This window comes from Nelumbo lutea, chromosome 8 (genome assembly GCF_056320005.1).
Source record: "Nelumbo lutea isolate HS-2025 chromosome 8, American lotus-T2T, whole genome shotgun sequence".
NCBI lineage: Eukaryota > Viridiplantae > Streptophyta > Magnoliopsida > Proteales > Nelumbonaceae > Nelumbo > Nelumbo lutea.
Genome location: NC_142691.1, coordinates 1,034,814 through 1,060,704, shown reverse-complemented (window position 1 = coordinate 1,060,704; position 25,891 = coordinate 1,034,814). Strand labels below are relative to the sequence as shown.

General features: G+C 38.2%; 1 protein-coding gene across 3 annotated transcripts; it reads left to right on the top strand.

Annotated features, from left to right (window-relative positions):
* Positions 1-25,200, top strand: TES (ATP binding microtubule motor family protein). 3 transcript variants are annotated; one of them, XM_088959258.1, is made up of 15 exons: positions 1-146; positions 871-1,125; positions 1,311-1,400; positions 1,508-1,608; positions 9,001-9,114; positions 9,204-9,285; positions 9,611-9,678; positions 10,240-10,299; positions 10,386-10,510; positions 11,192-11,390; positions 12,990-13,124; positions 16,230-16,319; positions 16,430-17,362; positions 23,376-23,680; positions 24,757-25,200. In XM_088959258.1, exons 2-15 carry the CDS (start codon positions 894-896, stop codon positions 25,085-25,087), a joined length of 2,865 nt encoding a protein of 954 aa, XP_088815384.1. In that variant the 5' UTR covers positions 1-146; positions 871-893; the 3' UTR covers positions 25,088-25,200. The 3 variants fall into 3 exon arrangements, with proteins under 3 accessions (XP_088815384.1, XP_088815383.1, XP_088815385.1); XM_088959257.1 differs by having other exon boundaries at positions 9-146; positions 10,380-10,510; XM_088959259.1 differs by lacking the exon at positions 24,757-25,200 and adding an exon at positions 21,328-21,406 and having other exon boundaries at positions 9-146; positions 10,380-10,510; positions 23,376-23,512.
* The last annotated feature ends 691 nt before the right edge of the window (positions 25,201-25,891 follow it).

Sequence of the window (25,891 nt, the reverse complement as noted above, 5' to 3'; positions counted from 1 at the left end):
GTTACTACATTTATGATCCCTTCTGTTTCGTGTTCTTGCTTCATTTTCTTTTCTTTTTTTGTTTTCTTTCGATTTTGTACCTTTCTGGTCATCACAGCCTCATTTGGTCGAATTCTGGCGCATCTGTCGGTATTTTAAATTTCCCGGTAAAAATTTCCGGCAATATTGGAGGAATTTACGCGCATCCTTCGTTTGGGTTTAAACATAAGAAAATCTATGTTTATTGGATTTTATGGTCTCTCAGGTCATTTTGTTAGATTTTGGGTGCTACCACTTCTCGGACCCTTGAAAGAACTGCTCAGGTTCTTTCATTGATTTTGAAACAATACATTTAGTACACTTCATTGGAATACAATTCCAAGAAGTCATTGTTTTCACAAAATCTTGTGAGGTTTACTATGATATCGACCGGATTTTTTTAATTGGAGATTATTGAAGTCCAGGAACTGTAGAAAGATATGTTGTTATCCTTGGAATGAGTAGCTGGATCTTGTTATTATGACTTGAAAGATAGGGCTTCTCATATTCTTGTGACCTGGGCTGGATGATTCTTACTTGTGAAAACCAAGATTCTTCCTGTCTTAACAAATGCTTTTTTTTTAATGGTTGATCTTGCAAAGCTTGAATTCCTCAGTGCATTTTGTAAATTAAACTTAATAATCTCCTCGAAGTGAGAACTATTTCAGTGAATATCCCTTTCTTTTCCGGTGGGAATCAAGTATTATTTTTTATGATCATTGAATCTAACCTAGAGTGCTTGTAACAAATTCTGGTTATTTGTTTTTTGAGTTCGGTTCTCAGATTTTAATCCTTAATATATATATATATATATTATAAATTTTCCTGTAAATATGCAACTCTCATTTGCAGATATTCGTGATTAAATAATAAAGATGATGGTTAAAACACCGGCAACACCATTGTCAAAAATAGAGAAGACCCCTTCATCTACACCTGGAGGTCCAAGATCTCATGAAGAGAAATTATTTGTCACTGTCCGAGTGCGGCCATTGAGCCAAAAAGAACATGAGATGAATGACCAAATTTCTTGGGATTGTACTGATGAACACACTATTTCACTCAAGAATTTGCATCCAGGAAGGCCTACACCCTCTTATTGCTTTGGTACTGAAGTTCTCACATTTATTTCACTGATTAAAAACTAACTATAATTCCTTATAAAACTCTTGCATTTATCATTGAAAAGTCTAGTTTTAAACTTACAAATTTATAGCAAGTTCTGTCTTGATTTGATGATTGGAACTCCGATCTGAGCTCAATTTTTCTTATCTACCGTTTGCTACTGTTAGATAAAGTTTTTGGTCCAACCTGTTTGACTTGGAAGGTTTATGAGGAAGGGGCAAAGGATGTTGCTTTATCTGTCCTTAGTGGAATTAATGGTAATTAGACATTTAGATATAAATGGTAGTTTTCAAATTTTTCTTTCCATGCAGCTTGTTGTATAGTTTGACAACGTGTAACTGCTATTGGCTTCTATCTCTTGCAGCTACAATATTTGCTTATGGACAGACCAGCAGTGGTAAGACATTTACCATGAGAGGAATTACAGAACTTGCTGTAAAGGACATCTATGAACACATTAAGAATGTAAACCCTATTTTGAACTCAAAGTTGTTAAGATTTTTCTTTGTTGATCTTGTTGTTCAACCATAGCTTGCTGACTTGGTGGCTTTGGTACTGAAGTTCTTAATCTTATTTTCTTCATTTAACCTTTGGTACTGAAGTTCTTAATCTTAAGAATACCATGTTTAGGAGTGCTTATTTGAATAAGCACTTATGTTGGGCTGGGACCACACCAATAAGCACTTATCTGTATTTGAGAAATAAGCCCGAATAAGTGCTTATTCCTGAAAATGAGCACTTATTCAAGAAGCCCAAATTTTGAGCTTATTTTTAAGTTCTTATTCAAGCTTATTTCCTTTCTGGTCCATCTTGGCCCGCCATGTCATTTTGAAAATACCTATACTACTCCCATCTGAAATAAGTGCTTTTTCACCAAAAACTCGCAAGCACTTATTGGGATAAACATTTATTTTCAAGCACTTGTTTATGAACTAAGTACTCCCAAACAGGGGAAAGTCATAGTTTCTTTTATTCCTGTATGTTTTTAGTTCTTTACACTTCTCATAATCATAATTTTAAATTCAAACACAAATAACTATTTGTTTTCTAATACTAAAGTAGAATGAAACGCACTTAACATTTAAATCATTATTGTTGTAGTTGAGTTTTTTCATAGAAAGAACAAAGCATACAGAAAACTAACCATGTAAATTATTGAGTACATAATGAAATCCTTGGCTTTCAAGATCATGTACTCAGTCTAAATATTTGTTTGAGTTTAAATTTCTGAAATTGAATATTTGTATTACATGCTTAATCAGTTTTTGGTTCTTCAACTCTGATTAAGACATGTGTCTGATTCAGATCTTATGGATAAGTTTGTGGGTCTGGAGAAGTAAAATTTCTGTTGAAAAAGCAATAGGCAAACTTCAGTTTTCTATTAGTCAATTGGGAAATAAATTTAATGATACAATGCCTAAAAAACCTGACAATTAGATTCTTCTTCTTTTTTCTCACTAGGATTTGGTACAAAGACCTTCAGTGAGAGAGCAGGCCAAGCCTCCTCATTTTTTTCTTCTTTTTAAGTTTCCTTTTTTCCCTTTTATTTCTATTTGTTGTTAATAGAATATGCAAGGTTGGTGTAGAGTGAGATAGTTGTTGGAGTCAATCATCTAACTTGGATGAATCATGTGTATTATCATGTGTATCTGGAGTCATAACCATGACTCAACTCCATGTGTTTGGGAGTAAGAACTAACAAGAGCCAAGGAGTCAATTTGGGAGTTGTGACAAGCTAATGAGCTGAAGTGCTTTAACATTGAAGGCATGAGTTTGGAGAAATAAAAACAAGTGATATTAAGAAAAACACCTCATAACCAAACTTGTAAAGGGACTGTTTCATGGGTCAATCGAATGACCCCTTCTATCATAATTAAATTTAATAAATGTAAAACCCATAAAAATTAATATCCGATATTAGCTGTAAAATATTATAGAAAATAGGTAACATTTAAAATTTTTATGTTGTTTGTTGTTTGGATATTAGCAAACAAATAAAATATCTAAATTAAAAAATGAAGCAAACTACTATCTTTTTTTTTTTAATTTATCAAAAAAAACTATCTTTTTTAATAAGATTCCTTACCAAAAACTTGTCAGCTTGGTTCTGGTCAACGAGTCCAGGATGGGTTTAAAACTCATAACTTTTCAAACCAAGAAAAGGGACCATGTCATATATTAACTGGTCTGACAATTTGATCCAGATTAGGTCTCTTAACATTGCAAATGATTATTGGGTTTCTCATTCTAAATTCAAATTTCAAGTCCAGTTCTATATGTTTCTGCAGCTTAACATCATCACCATCACCCAAGACTTATTTTGGGGTCGGTTACATGGATACTTATTCCAACTATATGAGTCGGCTACATGAATCCTGTTTCACCAGTCTGTTCTATTTAATGTCATATCATTCTGCAGCTTAACTTGGACTGTAAAAATAATGTCATAAATAGCAGCTATTCAAACAATATTACATATTTTCATGCCTAAAGTTGGGATCTTGGACAAATTTAAGAATTGAACTTAAACCTTGCTATCCTATGGTTTAGCCATTCGACTTGGTATTTAGATTATTATTCATAATTGATAAAAAAATTTTGCCCTTATTTATTTGCACAAATCATAGATGAATTGACTAAACATATTCAAGAGGAGGTCCCATGGTGCTTGTTTTCTGATGACATTATTTTAATTGATGAAACTGATGAAGGATTAAATGTAAAATTAAGTTTAGGGATGAATACCTTAGAAACAAAAGGTTTTGAAATAAGTAGGAGTAAAACATAATATATTCGATGCAAAATTTAATAATATTAGGAGTGCAAATCAGGGTACACTTAGGATTGGAGACCAAGAGATAACTCAATTTGGCCTTTTCCAGTACTTTGGTTTGATAATTCATAACAAGGGAGTGCCAGAAAAATAAGAGGGGAAAGAAAGAAGGGTTCTAAATGAAGGAACACTATATTGGAGGGCGAAATTCTTGAAAGGTAATGAAGATGATAAGCTGGAATGTAAGGCGTTTGGGTAGTGCTAGAAAAAGGAGATCGATTAAGGAGCTACTTAGGAGAGAAAGACCTGATGTTGTGATGTTGCAGGAGACAAAATTAGCTGAACTGGATAGAAGGTGGGTCAGGGAGATCTGGAAAATAAGAGGGGTAAGATGGTGCTCAGCTCCGTCATGGGGAGCCTCGGGGGGAATACTAACTTTGTGGAGGGAGGACTTCATAGAACTAGTAGAGGAGCTGATAGGAAACTTCACTGTATCCCTAAAATTCAGAATGGTGGAAGATGGATTTATTTGGGTGCTAACAAATGTGTATGGTCCAAAACAGAGAGAGGAATGAGTTATGGGAGGAGCTTCATGGAATTCAAGGTTTGTGGGAAGGCCCTTGGTGTTTGGGGGGATTTTAACGCAATAAGATTCACAAATGAGTCAAATAATCCTAGGTAGGCCATTACAACTAGTATGATGAAGTTCAATGATTTCATAAATTCCCGTGAGTTATGGGAGCTTCCTTTATTACAGGCTACCTACACTAGGTCCAACTTCCAAGAACACCCAACCTGCTCAAAGCTTGATAGATTCCTATTTAATGAGGGTTGGGAGAGCCACTGGAGAGGTTTGGTGGCTAAGGCCCTACCTAGGATAACCTCTGATCACTGCCCTATAGAAGTAGGACAAGAACCTCTTGGTAATGGACCTAGACCATTCATCTTTGAAAATATGTGGCTGACACACCCAAACTTCTTTCTTAAGGTTAAGGAATGGTGGAGTGAGGAGATGAGAGAAGTGAAATGGGATGGGGTTAGATTCCACAAAAAAATAAAAAGGTTGAGAGGCAAAATAAAAGAATGGAATAAGGATCAATTTTGAAGAGTGGAGGAGGTAAAAGCTAGATTATTGGTTGAGAGACAAAAGAATCCCAAGGGATGATGGATGAGCAAGATAGAGAAATGAGGAGGAAACTGAAAAAGGAGTTAGAGGAGACTTTGTTGAGGGAGGAGATCTCTTGGAGACAAAAATCCAGACATAAGTGGATCAAGGAAGGGGATGGGAATACCAAATTCTTTCATGCTTTGGTAATGGGAGGAGGAAAAATTTGATACTAAAGCTTGAGGTTGTAGGTGTGGAGATAACCTCTCAAGAGGAGATTGCCAGTAGGATTGTGGGTCACTTCAAATCCATCTTTCAAAGACCCTTAGAGAATCGGTTAATAGTAGGGGAGGAGAATTGGCCAACTTTGAACCAAACAGATAAGGGATGGCTGGAAAGAATGATTGAGGAAGAGGAAATTAAACAAACTGTTTTTTCTATGGATAGGGCTAAGGCACCGGGTCCTGACGGATTTACAATGGCATTTTATCAGGACTGTTGGGACATAGTCAAAGAAGACTTAATTGGAGTACTTAGAGAATTTGAGGATAAATATTTTGTGAGTCCTGGAATCAATGCCACATTTATAGCGTTAGTTCCTAGAAAGAGTGATGCCAGACACCCCAAAGATTTTCGGCCAATTAGCCTAGTGACAAGCATCTATAAGATTCTGGCAAAAGTGCTCTCTAGGAGGATCAAAGCAGTTCTCCCCTCTCTCGTTAGCCAAGCACAAGGAGCCTTTATACAGGATAGACAAATTACAGATCAGATCCTTATTGCAAACGAGAGTGTGGAAGAGATAAAGAGATCGGGCAGGAAAGGATTTGTTTGCAAACTGGACTTGGAGAAAGCCTATGACTTAGTGGATTGGAGTTTCCTGCTGGAGATGTCAAGAAGACGTGGATTTGGGGATAAATGGTGTAATTGGATAAGATGATGCTTAAACTCTTGTCGTTATTCAGTGTTGGTGAATGGGGTGGTTAAGGACTTTTTTCCAGCCAATAGAGGCTTAAGACAAGGGGATCCACTCTCCCCTTTCCTCTTTACACTTGTTGTTGATGTCTTTAGTAGGATGATCTCCAAAGCAGATGAGGAGCGCCAAATAAAGGGATGGAGAATAGGGAGCAGAGGCATTCCGGTAACTCACCTTCAGTTTGCTGATGATATTGTTATTTTCTTTGAAGGAATGAGTTGAGCAAAGTGGAGAACCTTAAGATTTTAATAAGTACTTTTGAGAGGGTCTCCAACTTGAAGGTAAATTTTGATAAAAGTTGTGTGGCTGGAATAAACATGGAGAATAGGGGGTTTGCAATATTTCTTCTTGGCCTTTGACATACTTAGGGCTACCCTTAGGAGCCAACCCTAAAGAAAATAGTTTCTGGGCCCCTATTGTGGAGAAATTTGATAAGTGCTTGGCGGATTGGGAAAGAATTACATTTCAATAGGGGGTAGGATGACTTTAATTAAGGCTACACTTGCCAACCTTCCAACCTACTTCCTTTCAGTGTTCAGGATTCCTCCAAGGGAGGCTAAGAAACTGGAGAAGAGAATGAGAGACTTTCTATGGGAACCAAGAGAGGTGAAAAAGGATCACTTGATCAGATGGGAGATAGTTAACAAACCAAAGGAAGAAGGGGGTTTAGGGATAGGGAACATAGTACTGAAGAATGTAGCCCTTCTAGGGAAGTGGCTATGGAGATGGCCTCGAGAGAGAGAGAGATTATGGCATGAGGTGGTGGCAAGCGTTCATGGTTGTGTAGGAAATGGTTGGGATTCTGGGATATCTCGCCGAGCTACCCTTACTACACCTTGGAAGGCTATACATGGTATTCTCCCTTGCTTCCTCAAATTCATCAGGTATGATGCTTGTTCTAGTAATTCTGTTATGTTATGGGAGGATATTTGGGTGGGTACTCAACCCCTCAAAGATTGTTTCCCCTCGCTCTATTCCCTTTCCCTTCACAAACATGAGCCAATTGCAACTTTTCTCCCGGCCCGTTAAACCCCTAATCTTTGAACTGGGACTTTGGGTTTCGTAGAGGGTTAAGGGATGGTGAGTCGAGTTGTGTTATTGAGATAATTCATTTACTAGAATCTGTTCTCTTGGACTCTACTTCTTCCAAAAGGTACTTTTACTTGCTCTTCTTTTCTAAAATCCCACATTTCTAACCCCATTTCCCAAGGATTCCCTATCAAAGAAGTCTGGGCACGACCTATTCCCCAAAAAATTGTTGTATTCTGTTGGGAAGTCTTCTATGGGAAAATCAATATTGTGGAAAACTTATAGAAAAAGAGACCCTCTCTTTGTCTTTCCCCAAATTGGTGTTCCTTGTGTAAGGCCGAGAATGAGGACTGTTTCCATTTGCTGATCTCTTGTTCCTTTGCTACAGCTATATGGAGGTGGAGCCTTTGTTTATTTGGAGGTAGGTGGTCTATGCCTTCTGATTTAAGCTCGTTATTCAACCCATATGTCTTTGTTTGGCACACTAGAAGAGGTGAGGTCACGTGGAAATGTGTCAGGGCAGCCACTCTGTGGACTCTTTGGGAGGAAAGGAATGCAAGGATTTTCTTAGAGAAGGAAAGAGGGTTAGATGAAATGAAGGATTGTATCCTAACAAGAGCAATCCATTGGCTGAAAACTGTGGATATTTTTGATGACTTCTCCTTTGATGACTTGTGGAGGAATTGGCTAGTAATAGCTAACACTTCAACAAAGAAGGATAGAATTCTGTCAGAATGGGTTCTGCCTTTGGAAGGTGTCATCAAGCTGAACTTTGATAGAAGCAGCCAAGGCAACCCCAAGCCTTCAGGTATAGGGGGTACCTTGAGAAATAAGGACAGCAACATAATTTCCCTATTCTCAGGACCGGTGGAAGTGGGGGATTCCACAAGGGCAGAGATCCTTGCTGTAGTACAAGGAATTCAGATCGCCAACCAGCTAGGGGTGGAACATCTCCTAGTTGAAGGGGATTCTCAGGTGGTAACAAGGTGGCTCCTAAACTTGGATACCACCATTTGGTGCTACAAAGATCTCATAAAAAAAGTAAAGTGGTTAACCAACAATATGAGAGTTGAGGTAAAATGGGTTAGTAGGTCTGCTAATTCTTTGGCTGATGCTTTAGCCAAACAGGGGGTTTCTAGGAAAGATCTTTTTTGTGCTTCTTCATAAGTTGTTATTAATTTGGAAATCTGTACTTAACTAGCCCGGAGAGGTTGCAACTTGTGCCTTTCCTTGGGGATTTTGTACTATTGTCTATTGCTGATTAATAAAATTATTTCAATTATCAAAAAAAAAAAAATTCATAACAAGGGAGTGATTGAAGAAGATGTTGCCCATAGAATTAGAACAAGATGGGAAAAATGGCAAGGTGCATCAGAGTCTTATGTGATAGGGTGAATACCACTTAAATTAAAAAGAAAATTCTATAAAATAGTTGTAAGGCCAGCAATTCTGTATGGAGCAAAGTGTTAGGTAGTCAAGAAACAATGTGTTAAAAAAATGAGTGTGGTAGAAATGCATATGCTGAGATGGATGAGGGAATAACTAGAAAGGATAGAGTCAGAAATAAGTCTTCCGAAGGAACCTAAGAGTAGCTCCAATAGGTGATAGAATGAGAGAAAGTAGACTTAAATGGTTTAGTCACCTGCATGGAAGACCACCTACAACACCCATATGTAAAAATGATCAGTTACAAGTTGAAGGGGCTAGAAGGGCTAGGGTAAGACCAAAAATGACATGGCTTGAAGTGGTATGAAATGATTTAAGCGCTCACAAGTTAAGTGATGGATATGAAATTAAACAGAACAGAATGACAAAACAAGATTCATGTAGCCAACCCCATATAGATGGGATAAGGATTAGATGATGATGACGATGATTGGTTATTTTGCTTTTGTTTTTTCTTCTGCTATTAAAATTATATTTTTGAGGACTAATGGATTTTTTATGGTATTACTTGGGATATCAAACATGTAATAGACTCCGGAGAGAGATTTTGTGCTAAAGTTTTCAGCTATGGAAATCTACAATGAGACTGTTGTTGACTTGCTAAATCGGGAATTGGGGCCTCTTCGGCTTTTAGATGACCATGAGGTATTTAATAAATATAACCTCTGCAAGTTGGAGAGACAGAAAACTCCTTTTTTTATCAGATTTGTTTCAATATCTTCATTTGAATGCAGAAAGGCACTATAGTTGAAAAGCTTGTTGAAGAAGTAGCTAAGGACGGCCAGCATTTGAGACACTTAATTGATATTTGTGAAGGTAGCCTCAAACTGCAAGTGTACTGTGGAAGGGGGAAGATCATATTATTAATTTCTTATTTCATCCATCCATGTAAAATTGGTACATTTGGAGGAGGCCTTTGATCAATCAGTCTATGTGACAACCTTAGATATTTTCCAGCTTAAGGGCAGGACAATGTAGCCATTTATGGGGAAATCTGGAAGTAAAGGCATTAATGGAATGGTTGGTGCCACATGGATGGGTGAAGAAACATGGTTTCATGCCATGGTACTGTATTAGCTATACTCCTCTTTGGTCACGTGTGATGTTTCTTTTCTCTTCTGTTTCTGAGTAATATTTGCAGCTCAAAGGCAAGTTGGAGAAACTTTTCTAAATGATACAAGCTCAAGATCACATCAGATAATCAGATTGGTAAGTATAACTGGTACTATATCCAGCGAAACAGTATTGGCATGAAATGCAACATCCTGCATCCCCTACCCCTGTTTCAGGGCAATCAACCTTCCAAACAGTTTCAACATCTAGTTAGATGCTCCAGGAAAGTGTCCTTTCCTCAGCTTGTTAAGTTCATTGAGTTCTGGGGAGAAAATGCCTGAAGATATAAAATTCTTTTTCTTGTATCCCTCACAGACACATCTTACACCAATATCTGGAATATTCTTTTTGGGACCAACCTGTACTGACAGATGTTGTTCCACTTGATGTGTGGCATACAGTACATTTTAGGTGTACAAGAAAACAAATTGGTATCCTTAGTATTTCTCTTTTAGGGAATGTGTCAGTTCCAAGACCCTACCAACGAATTATGTACTTTGGAACCACCTATATCCCACCTGCCAATGAAATATGGATAAAACATGGTTTTTATACTGGGCAGTTTACTAAGTAGTTTCTCATAATTGTTTTTATTATAAAAATTGATGAACAAAAGACTAATTTTTTACTACATGTCATTGACATTTTTGGTTTCAGACTGTTGAGAGTAGCCTCCATGAAAACTTGAGATGTGTCAAGTCATTCATAGCAAGTCTGGTATTCTCTTCTTTCTTTGACTGCTCTGGTTTCTTTAAAGAATTCATATCTCAGCACTGCTAATTGGTTTATTGGAAAAGTTGCAGAATCTTGTGGACCTTTCAGGAAGTGAAAGGGCTTCTCAAACAAATGTGGATGGTACAAGATTGAAAGAAGGATGTCATATTAACCGCAGCTTACTAACACTCACTACAGTGATAAGAAAACTCAGGTCAGTGCCCTAATGTACAACGTGCAATGGGAAAAAGGATCTGAATCAGATAATTGTGGTTTATATCCCTCTTTTACTGGTGCCGGTGCCAATGATAAGTAAGATCACTAAAGCACCTACCATAAAAGATATCAACAAAAATCCCCCCTAAGCAAAAAGAAAAATAAATAAAAAAAAAAAGAAAGAGAGAGAAACTTGGACAAACATGTAAATATATAGATTTCTTGATGATATGGTGGTGTCGACATACCATAAATCATTTTGTAATTCTGTTTAATTCTGGTTTTTTCATGCCCTGAAAGATACATCCAGTTGATGTTTCCTCCTGTATCTGAAGTTGTAATCAATATCAAAATTTCTTGATTGGCTGTAATACATTGGATCTAAGCACATATGACCATTCATAATTTCCCTTGCAGGTTGAGAACTTATGGTTGGACATCAATTTCATTAAGTATATCCAAAAATAGAGAATTAGTAACTGAAACTACTGAATTTTAACCATGATTACTCTTTGGACTCTAACTGATGATCTTCTTTCTGCTGTTGGGTCCATCAGCTGGATGGTCCAATCCATCTGTTCTATCTTATTAGTTATTCCTTATTAGCAATGAATCATTTAATAGTGGAAAGATGGAATGCATATGATTTTCTTCCTGATCCAGTCTTTTCTTCTTTCAGTGGTGGAAAAAGGAATGGCCATATACCATACAGAGATTCAAAGCTTACACGGATATTGCAGCCTTCTCTGGGGGGAAATGCTAGAACTGCAATTATATGTACCATGAGTCCAGCTTTAAGTCATGTGGAACAATCACGGAATACTCTCTCATTTGCAACTAGTGCAAAAGAAGTCACCAGCTGTGCACAAGTGAACATGGTAGATGTTTTATAAAAAATGGTGCATCGGTTATTAAAATATTCTACATGTTGTATACAAACATCAGTTGTTCACCAGTGGGCTCTGGCTTTATAGCACCAGTCACGTTCTCTCTCTCTCCCTCTCTCAAAATTTTGTATTATGCACATACACATATTTTGGATGCTTTATTTTTGGCATCTGACAATTTTATCCCTTAATGCCGTGTCCCAGAGATAGTTAAAAGCCTGCTTCTCCTTAAATTCCTAATTTCATACTTCCAAGTTGTCACTTTAGTTTCTTCTTTTAGTATAATAACCATTCTCTGTTTGTGGTCAACCTATTTTGTATTTTTAAGTTTGTATTGTTTTATGCATCTATCTCTTGGTCAGTCAACTATGATTTGGACCCGCATATTCAAGTTTCTTTCTGAATGACCCATTTTCCTACACTTTCATTTCCTTTTTGCATGGAAAAGTATTTTTGGTTGAATTGTAAAAGCACATGATCAATACAGCAGAACTGGTCCCACCTTAATATATCAATTGGATTGGGCCACAATGAGGAAACCGGTCCATTGACCACATCTTGAGGGATCAACCCTTATATTAACTGCTGTTTTTTTTTTTTTTGATACATCATCATTGTTTTTCCATTACTATCATCATCTGCCTTACCCAGAAACGTGGGTTAATTGCATGGATGTTTTTCCTCCATTGGCTTTATATAGGACCGTAGTTTTATTAAAAAAAACAGTTATATTTTTCTTGGTACCTGTGTCAATGTCTATTTGCCTTAATCTTTCTTTTAGAATATTTAACTTGCACCATAGCTTCTTGTAGGTGTATTCTTTGATCTTAGTTTTACATAACCAAGGTCCAAATTATCTTAATCAGCTTCCTGTTGTCTTGTTGTCAACTGGTACTATTCCCCAAAATTGGATCATCCTTTCTACTTATTCATCTCTATATCCTCATCTTTGCAACTATAATTTTATGGATGTATTGTTTCCTGATCACTTAATAATCTATTTGACAAAGTATAGTAGGTCTAATTGCCTGTTCTATAAGCTTCTTTAAATTTAGTGGGTATGCAGGTAGTTGCATTACACTCATGAAGCACTTACACTTCATCCATCCATTTTTTATGTGGACTACATCTTTTCAATCTTTGTACTCATGATAATTAACACAAGATATCTAGCACAATCATTATGGGAGTCTCTTGACCATTAATATTAACCAGTTCTCTTATACTGTAGCTTGTGATGAATATCACTACCCTGTCTAGTTTTATCAATAGTGTTATTTACACTTTTACAGATAACATAAACTTGAATCTTCTTTTTCTTCTTGGTTAAGTCATCCATGGCCAACACCAAAAAAAATTGTACTGCATTAGATATGTGATTTTTATTTTGTTTTATTTTTATCTCCTTATAAAATGCATTGATGGATTAGCCACATTTGGACAATATAAATTGCACAGAAGCTACCAAATATTGAAAGGGAAAATGCATGTTTAACTTGCTTGGATTGAAAAAAAGAAGTCTTTATCTTATCATTTATTCTTCAGTGCAACTGTGGTTGCTTTCATCAGTTGACCTTTCTTTATGGGCAGGTTTCAGACAAGCAATTACTAAAGCATTTGCAGAAGGAAGTGACCAGACTTGAAGCAGAGCTACGAAGTCCTGAATCATCTTCTTCTTCATGCTTAAAGTCCCTATTGAGAGAAAGGGACTTGAAAATCCAGGAGGTATTATAATGCATATTGGCTCCATTAGAACTATCGACCTGTATCAGGTCACTCCTTACTGGTATAGTAGGCGGTTTCTTATGTGAACATTAGCAAACAATCTCTCTCTCTCTCTCTCTCTCACACACACACACACACACACACTGTTGGGCCTGGAAATAGGATCGCGTCATGGGTCGGTCCACGGGGAAAAGCTCCTATTTTCCCTTGTTCCTCCCCTTCCTAGTTGAATCTATCTCGGCGTCCTAGAGGGTGATTTGTCCAAGAGATCACCGAACTCTCCTTTTACTCTCTTTCTTGATTGGAAATTTGATATCTTTATTCAATAATTTCAGCTCCTTAAATAGGAGATTGCAAGAGGTAAGAGTTCTCCTAGATAAGACTAACTAAACTGCTTACAGATAAGATAGATAAGACTCCTAGATAAGACTAACTAAACTGCTTACAGATAAGATAAGAGTAAGAAAGCAGATAAGATAAGGATAAGGTAAGATGAACTGTGGCTAGCTAGATAATTTGATGAGGGTCCCACGTTACCGTTGCTGCCGGTACTTCTTCCCCACGAATGCGTCCATAACATTACTCCCCTCCTGGACTACGAGCTTGTCCTCAAGCTCAAAATCTGGATATGTGTCTTGGAGTTCAGTCAAGGGAATCCAAGATAGGTGGAATGATTTAGCCCTCTTGGATCGGGTTCCAAGGAAGGGGGTTCATCCTTATCGTCCTCTTGTTCCACCAGGAGGCAGAAAAGTCTCTTGCACTTGTGCCCTACTGAGTAGAGTTCATCACAATTAAAACACTGTCCCCTCGCCCTGCGTTCCGCCATCTCAGCCCTGGACAAGTGCTTAATAGGGGGTGCAACAAAGCTTCTCCCCTCACTGGATGCTGATCTGGAATTGTGGCTCGTCTATGGTTTCCGTTCTTGGCTGGCTGCTGAAGATGGAGCCATTCCGAGTGGTTCCGGGGATGCCCATGCGGATGGAGGCCGCCCCATAGTGAAGGTTCCGCGGCTGAGCTGCATCTTTCGTTCGAAGGCGCGAGCTAGATTCATGGCTGTAACCGGGTTGGGGGGTGTTGCATCTCCACATCCACCCTCAAGGGTTTTGCTAACCCTGCGGTGAACATGTCTACCTGCTGGTCTGGTCGTACCGAGGCTACTCTAGCAAGGAGGGTCTGGAATTGGCGCTGGTATTCAGCCACCGTTCCTATCTGTTTGAGGTTGATCAGTTCACCTAATGGATTGCTCGTCAATGGGGGCCCAAACCTGAGGAGGCAGTAGGATTTGAATTGGGTCCAACTGAGCCCGGGTTCCTCCTGCTCCAATTTATAAAACCAGAGCTGCGCCTCCTCCGTCATGTGGAATGCGGCCAAGCTTACCTTGTCGCTGTCCCCTGTCCGTTGGTTGCGGAAGAACTGCTCGCATCTGTACAGCCATCCCAAAGGATCTCCGGCGCCGTTGTATGAAGGGAACTCTAGCCTGCTGTACTTGGGAACGACCGCGGCTACCGGGGCGACGACCAGCTGTTCACCGGACGACAACGTCAAGTCTGGTTGGCGGCTGTTTGTGGTTACAACCTCTTCTGGATTCCTCTCCTTGTTAGAGAAATACGATTCCAGCAAGCGTCGCAGCTCCCGGACATCGTCTTTGACCTCACGAACCTCCACGTTGGTTTCCACGAGCCTATGCTCCAGTTCGTGGACCCTGGATGATAGCTGCTCCAGATCTCCCATGACGGTTGGCTCTAATACCAAGTTGTTATGGGCTTGGAAATAGGATCGCGTCATGGGTCGGTCCACGGGGAAAAGCTCCTATTTTCCCTTGTTCCTCCGCTTCCTAGTTGAACCTATCTCGGCGTCCTAGAGGGTGATTTGTCCAAGAGATCACCGAACTCTCCTTTTACTCTCTTTCTTGACTGGAAATTTGATATCTTTATTCAATAATTTCAGCTCCTTAAATAGGAGATTACAAGACGTAAGAGTTCTCCTTGTAGGAAAACTCCTTGATAACTAAGCTGCTTACAGATAAGATAGATAAGACTCCTAGATAAGACTAACTAAATTGCTTACAGATAAGATAGATAAGACTCCTAGATAAGACTAACTAAACTGCTTACAGATAAGATAAGAGTAAGAAAGCAGATAAGATAAGGATAAGGTAAGATGAGCTGTGGCTAGCTAGATAATCTGATGAGGGTCCCACGTTACTGCTGCTGCCGGTACTTCTTCCCCACGAATGCGTCCATAACACACACACACACACAACCTCTAAATTCACCTGAATGCACTCATTTGTAATCCATTCTTTGTAATTTGCCACTTATCCAACTGGACAAGTAACTGATGTCTGTTCATACATTGATCCATTTTCTTTCTAATCAAGAAAACATACATTAGTTTTCTCTTCCTTTTTTTTTTCTGGAACATAACCTGTATTCATATATGAATTAAGGGATTTCTCAATCTTTCTTGTTATGAACTGAAGATTACATGTCAAAGTGTGAGAAAGACCCAAGGGAACAGAGGATACAAATGTTGAGAGTGGCATGTTGAAAGGATTTTTGTACTCTAATCAAATAGGATGGAACATCAAAATGCTTTCTTCAATTGAGTTGACTTGAGTTATTTATCCAGCTATTAGACAGAAATATATTCATTTTCCATTTTGGTATTATTTGTTGCTTATATTATTCCTAAGAGGTTTTTATTTACTTGGTCATATATATTTTAGTCCAGTTTCAAGAGCTCTAGTGATATTATCTATCTTACATTTCCAGAGTTGAAACATTGCTCAACTAAAAGCTTTCTAAATTGCAAACAACCATAAGATTGTTGGTTGTATTGAATCCCGGGATACTTATCCAAGAGCACACCCTTTTTATTGCTTTTGAACACCAGATGAAGATATCCATGCCACTGTGCGCAATATGTGGATAGTTGATACTACCTTTGCTTGCAACAAATCAGGATATTGTCTTTAGTTCATGGACCTGATCCATTAAATGAGAGGGGGGAAAACAATCACAGAACAAGGAAGAATTAACATATCAAAATTTCTTTCCATCTAAAATTTCAAATTTGTCATTAATTCAAAATTTTGATGTGCAGATGGAGCTGGAGATGGAAGAGCTAAAACGCCAGAGAGACCATGCACAGACCCAGCTAGAATTAGAAAGAATAATGCACAGAGAAAAGAAGGTACAAAAGTGTACTGCATAAAATATTCCCCATGTCCTATTCTTTCATAACTTTGTTTCTTTACTCTTTAATGCATGATTGCCTTCAATATCTTATACTTAATTTTTTAGGGGAGCCAATCTGGGTCTTCTCGCCAAGTAGTGAAGTGTCTTTCCTTTTCAGATGAGAATCCTTCAGTTTCTGGTGCATCTGGTTTAGCAAACAGAATACAAAACAAAGTGGGAAGTTGTACTTTGGTGTTGCAGTCAGGTTCTTCTACAGTTCCTTCCGTGCTTGTCCATGAAATTCGAAAGCTAGAGCAAAGGCAGAAGCAGCTTGGGGAAGAAGCAAGCCGAGCACTTGAAGTTCTTCATAAAGAGGTTGCTTATCATAGATTAGGAAACCAAGACACTGCCGAAACCATTGCAAAACTTTTGTCTGAGATAAAGGACATGCAGGCTGTTAGTTCCACTATAGAAGATATTGAGGTTAGAGACAGGCCCAATCTGAAAGAAGAGATTACTCGGTTGAACTCTCAAGGAAGTGACATTGCATTTCTAGAAAAGAAGCTTGAGAATGTTCAGAAATCTATAGACAAGCTGGTATTGTCTCTTGCAGATAATGAAGAGAGTCCAGAGTCTGAGACTCCAGAATCCAAGGCTAAGTTAAGGAAGAAAAAAGTACTCCCTTTCACCTTAAGCAACAGCACAAATAGGTCAAATATGTCGTGCCCCCCCTGCTCGCCACTATCCTCTTCTAGGAAGGTAATGGAGTATGGGCAAGAGAACATGGTACTTCCTGAATACAATGACTTTGTGTGTGGTGGTGGTGTATTAATACAACCCATTAAAACAAATACACCACAAAGTGAAGACAGTAATGGTATCCCGTCCAACAAGGGCACACCTGGCTCATGTCAATCAAAATCACTTAACATGAAGAAAATGCAGAAGATGTTCAAGAATGCGGCTGAGGAAAATATAAGGAATATAAGAACTTATGTGACTGAGTTGAAAGAACGGGTTGCAAAGTTACAATACCAAAAGCAACTTCTCGTTTGCCAGGTGAGCAATCTCTCTCTCTCTCTCTCTATCTATCTATCTATCTATCTATCTATATATATACACCTCTCCAACCGGCTATAAGGATCCATACTTCACAACAAGGAATTCACAATTAATGGATGTATTCTAAATGGTTTACCCACAGAACAAAAAGGGCAAAAGGGTGCTGTATAGTTACATAAGATGAACTGCATAAATGTCATTTGATACTAATTTGTGTCCATATTGACCATGCAATATAAATGTTCCATAATGTTCCAAGCTAGGTTCAAAGTATCAATATAATACACCCCATATCAGGCGTATTGTAAAAGGGGTTTGGTGGTTTGACCACTTTCACGGGGTAGCCAGGCCTAAGACTGCCCCCTGTAAAATTTTGAAAAAAAAAGGAGCATGCTCTTTGAAACATACAATATGCAAGGTGTAAAGAGTCTCACTGATGTACCATATTAGTGTAGTCCTTGCTGTATTTTATCTTGTATTTTCTTGTTATTGTCTCTTTAGTCCTTCAAGGGCTTTTATGTAAATATTATTATTTTACTAATCTTTATATCGAGGCTCTTGGGGTTGGGCCAAACTATTCAGTTCTTTAACCCCAGAAATCTGTCTTCTTCTCTCTTGTATGAACCTACTTGGTTGAAATCGTATCAGAGCAGGCTGCTCTGTAATCAGCACTTGCTTCATGCTCTCTCTCTGATATCTCAAAGGCTGCTAACTTCTGGGTGCTTTGTCTGAAGATAGGGCTGTTCTGATCGACCCTAATCCTTGCTCTCTGTTCTGAGATTTCAGCAAGAGAGGTCTTCCTGGAACTCTCTTGGAAAGCCTCTGTTTGCAAAGAAACCTGATTGGTTGTGTCGCCCTGGTCTGTTCTTTTAACTCAGAAGCTTTCTTTGAGATTGGTCATGCTTTGGAGAAGCTCTGATCTTCTCTCTAGGGCAGCAGCAGTTTTCTTCTTCTTCTGGTCTTCTCTCAAGGGCGGCAGTAGTTTTCCCTTGGACTAGTGTATTCTCAGGCCTCCAAACTTTGAACATTTAGTTATTGCTACTGGTGCTTCAGATTGAAGGGTTTCAATAGACCTACTTCATTCCTTTTCAAGCTGCTTATCTGAATTCTATTGGTGGCTGATTTGAACTGCACACATCAAGTTGGTGAATCTCCTTTGGAACCCTAGTTTTTTTGTGCTGTCCTAGGGTTATTTGGTAGGAGCTGTGTTCAATACTGGAGGGCATTTAGTCCTCTCAGTTCAACAGTCCTGGAACACTCAGGTTGGACTGTCAACACAACACTCAATCTGGTTGGAGTTACTCTGGATAAATTTCTTGGAGGATTTTGATTCCTCTACAGAGTGGCAAATCTGTATTGAAGATATTTGATTATATTTCTCTTATAGACCAAATTTATTGTTGTTTGTCTGAACTGCTTGCTGCAACCTTGACTGAATTGTTTGGCTTAAACTTTTATTGGATTAAGTGAAGTGGTTAACAGCCCTGAACTGCGCATACCAGTGCTGCTACTTTTCTTCTTGGGTTGCCTTTATTTATTCTTGATGGATGACAAAGTAGATATTATCCCTGTGAAATTTGATGGAACCAACTACAGTATGTAGAAGTTCCATTATGATTTCCTTGTTGATGGAAAGGGGCTTGAAGGCTACTTGAATGGCACTGTCTGCAAACCCGATGAAGCGGACAGCAAAGCCTTTGCACAATGGAAGTTGGATAATGGAAGATTAGTTTCCTGGATTCTAAGTTCCATTGCACCTCATATTTCTGTTCCTATTCCTATTTAAAGAAAGGTTACCATCAGTCCAATATGTCTCAGCAATATCAGATTGAATCTGAAATCTTTGCTTACTGCCAATGAGACAAAAAGATATAGGAATACTATGCCAGGCTTTATTGATCTATGGGCAGAATATGAACTAGTTCACATTGATCTATCGGATCCTCCAGAGTGTGTCAAGTATCTGCAAAAACACTTTGAGAGTAGAAATGTGAATCAATTCCTTATGAGGCTGAGACCTGAATTTGAAATAATCAGGTCAAACATTTTGAGTAGAGGAACTCTTCCAGATTTAGACTCTGTGATGGGAGAGTTGTTAAAGGAGGAGACTATACTCATGACTGCTGCAACCATAGAGGTAAAACAACTTGATTCAGGGACTGATACAATTTTTATTGCACGTGGGAGTAAGAAATCTAGTAGGAAGGATCCCTCTAAAACTCAATGTTATGAGTGTAAGGGATTTGGACATATAGCTTCACACTGCAAGAAAAAGAATATCTGCACTCATTGCAGATAACATGGCCATATCATTCCAGACTTCTCAATTCATCCATCCAAGGGCACTATGAAGAAGAATCAGCCACAGGCTTATCAGGTGTCTGAGGGACAAATGACCAATGCCTCTATTGCCAAGGGAGAATCCTCTACATCCACGAATAAGGAAGAGATACGAAAACTGGTATCCTCTGCTATCTCATCTGCCTTTTTTCTACTATTGGCCTATCTGGTGAGTTCTCCGGTTTCTGTTCTTCTCCCTCTTAAGTTTGGATAATTGATTATGGTGCTACAAATCATATGATTGGGGTCTACCTTGAACCATCAAACAGATCTTCTGAAGTCAACCATAAGCACATTGTCACTACTAATGGTGAGAAACTTGACATTATTGGGAGTGATGATTTATGTCTCAAACTCTCACCCTCAAACTCCTTGTCCCTGGCCAAGACTTTTCTTGTCCCTAAACTTATTGCTAATCTTATTTCAGTTGGTCAACTAGTTGATGAAGGTCACATACTAACTTTTTCCTCTAATGGTTGTTTGATTCAGGATTAGTGCACTGGGAAGGTGAAAGGGAAGGGATGTAGGCTGGGCCGCTTGTTTGCATTGGAGTTTGAGAAATCACAACCAACACCATCATCTACCTATTTGAGCTCCTCTACATTGAGTCTTGTTTTGGGTCAGAGGAGCTATGACTGGGATTTGTAGCATAAATGTTTGGGTCACCCAAACTCTAAGAAACTTAAATATTTGTTTGAGTTTGGTTTTATTAGAACTAAAATTCATTCTATGAAATTGTTTGATACATCTTGTGTTTCTTGTTGCTTGAGTAAGAGTCATATTTTTCCATTCACTCACAAAGTTAATCATGCTACTTCGCCTTTTGAAATTATACATAGTGATGTTTGGACTTCACCTATTGTTTTTCGATTGGGATACAAGCATTTTGTACTCTTCATTAATGATTGTACTAGATACACTTTGATCTACTTTCTCAAACACAAATGAGAAGTTTTCCCAACCTTTCGGTTGTTTCACACCATGGTTCAAGTCCGGTTTCAAGCAAGTGTGCAGACCTTACTCTCTGACTTAGGGGGAGAATGCAGTGATGGAGAATTTCTTATTTATTTGAAAAGTCATGGCATACAAGTCCAATGGTGCTGTCTAGACACTCCTCAGCAAAATGGTGTGGCAGAATGAAAGAATGGTCACATTCTTAGTGTTGTGAGGACTCTTCTACAAGAGTCACATGCACCCCCCACCTTCTAGGTAGGCTGCTAGTACGGCTGTGCATTTGATTAATTGTATCCCTTCATCAGTTCGTTGCAACATGTCTCCTCATCAAAAGATGTTTGGATCCCCCCCCCCCCGGATCTTTCCCATTTACATGTTTTTGGGTGTCTATGTTTTGTTCATCTTCCCCCTCGTGAATGTTCAAAGCTTTCAGCTCAATCTGTCATGTGTGACTTTGTTGGATATAGTCCTAACCATAAAGGGTTTCTTTGTTATGACCCCTCTACATGTTGTATTCGTATTTCTTGGAATACAATTTTTCTTGAGCACATCTCTTTTTTCTCAGGAGTTGCCAAGTTATCTGCACTCTCTATTTCTGTTTTATATGATTTTGACTCACAGGATGCTCCATCAACTGCTAGGAAATATCTTCTTGTCTTCTTTCGCAGGCAAGTTCGTGGTCTAGTACCTACGTCTACAACCCCTCTTTTTCCCGCTTTGGATCCTTCGCTCGTCTTAAATAACCATGTAAGTGACATTCCTGTTTTAGACCCCTCGAGTGTTCCTCTAGTTCCTTTACATCATTCTACCCGTATAACTAGACCACCTGACCGCTATGGTTTTCTTTCAGACTATAGCTCCTTTTCTGTTGTCTTGTCTTCCACAGATATTCTCTGATCATACCAATAGGCCATTAGCAGTCCTCAATGGAAGAAATTTGGTGGTTTGACCACTTTCAGGGGGTAGTCAGGCCTAAGACTGCCCCCCTATAAAATTTTGAAAAAAAAAAAAAGAGCATGCTCTTTGAAACATACAATATGCAAGGTAGTGTGTATTGATACTTTGAACCTTAGTTCCAAGGACTGACATGGACTACGGATGGTCTGATTTTCACTTGAGCCTGGTCTTCCAAAGGCGAGGCTTGGGATGCAGGTTTCAGACCATGAACTGGTCTTGGCCTAAATTGTAGGCCCATTTATCAAATGACCAGGCTTCCACTTAGATTATTAGGCCATTGTAAAGTCCAATATCATTCATACAGCATTATTTTAACTCACAACATTTAACATTTGTGTGTTTCCTTATATATGTGTATGTACACATACAACATGTGTTTAATCATCATCATCATCCAACAATCCAAGTGGATAAGGGCATGGATGATGAGTGATGATGATCCAACTATCCAAGTCTTATCCCAACTATATGGGATTGGCTACATGAATCCTGTTTTGTCATTCTGTTTTGTTTAGTGTCATGTCCATTATTAAATAATGGGTGTGTAAATCATTTCTTACTATTTTGAAATATGCATGTGTTTAATAAGTTAGTAAACAGTTTAAAATTTTTGAACTAGGTTTGCATGAATATGGTTTATATCAAAGAAAATTGATTTTGCACTTACGATGTACATTGAAATTGAGACAATGAAAAAGCTATATATAATACTGTTTATTGGGCCATGTTTGGTCGTTTTATGGGCTATGCCTTTCTGAAATTAATATAAACTGCTTGGGTCAGGCCCAATTTTGTGGAAATCATAAGGACTAGGCTTGGCTGCAATTTTGGACCAATGGGCCAAATTTCTTTACTAAGTGGGCTAGATCCCATGATTAGCATGGCTAGACTCAAGATCAACCCATGCATGCCCCTATACTTGCATGAGTGAAACTGAGCTTCTGGATAGCCATATTCCAAAATCATATTGGTAAAGACTTCCAGGTAATCTATAAACCTATATCATGTAATCAGTATGAGATTTTCCCTTTTTGCCTATCCAAGAAATGATTTAACAAATGAGCTTCTTTCTCCCCTTGTGGTTATGATAATACAATTGCATTCATAGATAAGAAGAAAAGTGGAAGAGAACAAAGAAGAGGAAGAAAGAGTTTTTAGGAGAAAGGATCAAAGTTCCACAATGTATCGGCAGGTCACCAATACGTTGTTTTAAGGCTTTTTTAAAAAGTCTTGATTTCAATGTTAAATAGTAATATTTCCACCCGCTCTCAGATTTTGAAAAAAACTAAAAAAATAAAAAATCCAAAGTATCAATACACCTGTTCTGGCAATATAAGTCAATCTCCAAAACTAATGAGTAATCCAGTGACTCTAACAACAAATATGAAGATGTTTTGGTTGTTCTGATGGATATAACACTTCCAAATGAGGACAATGGCTTCGCCTTATGAATTTAATATATAATAGTGTAAGGGCATGTGATGTGCACACACAAGTAAGTATTTACCATATATGATATATGGTATTTGAATTTAACTTTTGTGACCTCTACAGAACCCAAAGACAAGTATCCACTTTATATGGTATAGATGTATACATGTTACCGATTTTGTGAAAATATACATCAATATCTTGCAATTCAAAGTCCAATTGCCACCTGCATTATTGTAGTTTGTGATCCAACATAGCTTTTGAAGCACCATAATTTCATCAATATCCTGTAACACTTATGTTTTTATTTTTTCATCTTTTATATTAGGTATTGGATCTGGAAGCAAATGAAGCTGCTGTCAGTGAGACAGTAGCACCAGATCAGTCTCCAATGTCATGGCACTTTGTATTTGAGGACCAGAGAAAGCAGATTATCATGCTATGGCATCTTTGCCATGTTTCAATTGTACATCGTACACAATTTTACTTGTTATTCAGAGGGGATCCTGCTGATCAGATATACATGGAAGTTGAGCTTCGTAGGTTAACATGGTTGGAACAATATCTGGCTGAGCTTGGCAATGCAAGTCCTGCCCTCTTAGGGGATGAACCTGCTAGTTCCATTTCCTCAAGGTATTCAAGTGTCCTCACTGTTGTCTGCACTCAATTGGTCATCTATTTCTTTGTTTATTCTAAACTTTGTAACTTGGACTTGAAAATAAGCTGGCCAAAATTTGAGGGGAGTTCACTTGGCGGTGTCAAACCAACTATTATTGTGGTTAGATAAATTAAATGGTAGACAAATTTTGGGGGAGTTTGGATAAGGTAGAGACAATCCAAGTAGATCATGAGTTAACATTTAAGCAGCGTAGTTATCAAAATAAATGCTGAATACATTCATTTTTTCCATGGTTTTCAAAACCGGACCGGACCGGACGGTCGGACCAGAAAACCGGGAACTGGTCAGGTGACCGGTTCTGTTTTACCCCAGAACCGTTATTTTCTCAAAAACCATTGATTTGGTCAGCAAACCGCTGACATGGGTGGTCGAACCGTTCAACGGTTTGGCTGGTTTTTTTTTTATTTTTTATTTTTGTCAGAACTGGCCATCCATTTGGTTCGAACGGATGGACCATTCAACTCGGGAACTGGACCCCTGACCGGTTTTTTGTCCAGTTTGGCTTTAAAAACCTTGATTTTTTTCTTCTAGCCATCTCATGGAAGTTGTCCAAATTTTCTACTGACTTGGGGGTGTTTGCCAATATGCATGATTTTTTTTTGATGTTGCAGTTATTCTTGTTTTAAAAACAAAATCCCTAGTTTATGGAAAATTACTAGTGAACACCCCTTTGGTGAGTGAGTGAGTGAGATGATTCTCTAGTTTCTGGAAAATTACTTACCAGTTTCCATGGATTTTTTTGGATATCCAATATCCATGTTTGGTCCAAAAGATGATGGCTGAGCAGAGTCCAAATGTACGACTTGGAAGGGTTTCTGGAAATTGGTTTATCTATATGTTTAGAGAGAGGGAAGGAGGTATACTACATATTTACCTCATAATTAGTGGCTTAAGGTGATTGACATAGTACTGGCCTATTAGAGATGAACATTCAAATATCTGTGATTGTCTTTTGTTTAGCTTTTTTTTTTTTTTTAATTTTTGGTTTTCTCAATTTGTCTACTATTTAATCTTCTTTGTCTTGATGCAGTATCCGAGCTCTCAAGCAAGAAAGAGAGTATCTTGCTAAGAGGGTAAGTACGAGGCTAACAGCAGATGAACGGGAAATGCTTTATATTAAGTGGGAAGTCCCACCTGATGGGAAGCAAAGGAGGAGACTACAATTGGTAAACAAGCTTTGGACGGATCCACTCAACATGCAGCATGTACAAGAGAGTGCAGATATTGTAGCAAAGCTTGTTGGTTTTTGTGAAACTGATGAGCACATCACTAAGGAGATGTTTGAGCTCAATTTTGTTCCCTTTTCTGATGAAAGAACTTGGAATGGGTGGAACTTGATATCAAATCTTTTCCATCTCTAAGAAAACATTTGTGGTTCTAATCCTCAACGATTCAATCTATTCTCTCCTATTTCTTTAGTTCTTTCATAAGTGAATATTTCATCCAAGAAATCACATTATATGATCTGATCTTAGCATAAGAATCCTAATTTTTTCTTTTACGACATGCCACTTCGCTGTGTTTACGAGTGAGGTCCAACAGATCAAGAAGTTTTTGCCTTTCTCTAGAATGGTGAAAGAACATAACAAACTTGTTGACATGTATTCATGCATAACTCTACATGCATCCATGCCGGTTTATTGGAAGGATTATTACGTTAACTTCTGAAATTCAGTTGGGAACCGTTATTTCTCGCAACAACATTCTCTTTTTTCATGATGTATAGACTGTAAAGGGCTCTCCTAACATATCTTATTGCTGGTAAAAGTGAACCGGGGAGAACTAAAAGTGATGGTTATAGTCAAGAAGGGCTAAAAGAAAACAATGCAGTTTCCTGTTTTGTTGATGGTTATAAAAGTGAATCAGGGAGGGTTAAAAGGAAGGCTGCATGACAAAATAAGAAATGAGATTCATCATGGGATTGTGAACTGGATACACACTAAGCAGTGGATCGGATATGAACGTAATTCATTCAGGCTGTGTTTGGTTTGAAGGGAAAAAACTGTACAAAAGGTTAGTTGAGTACAGGCACAGCTGTACAGGAAACGTACTTATGCAGATGCATATAAAATGCATGGATATAGTCGAAAAAAATAAGATATTCATAGAAAATCCAAGCAACTGAAATAAATCTCAAAAATAAATTTAATAAAATTAAATCTAAC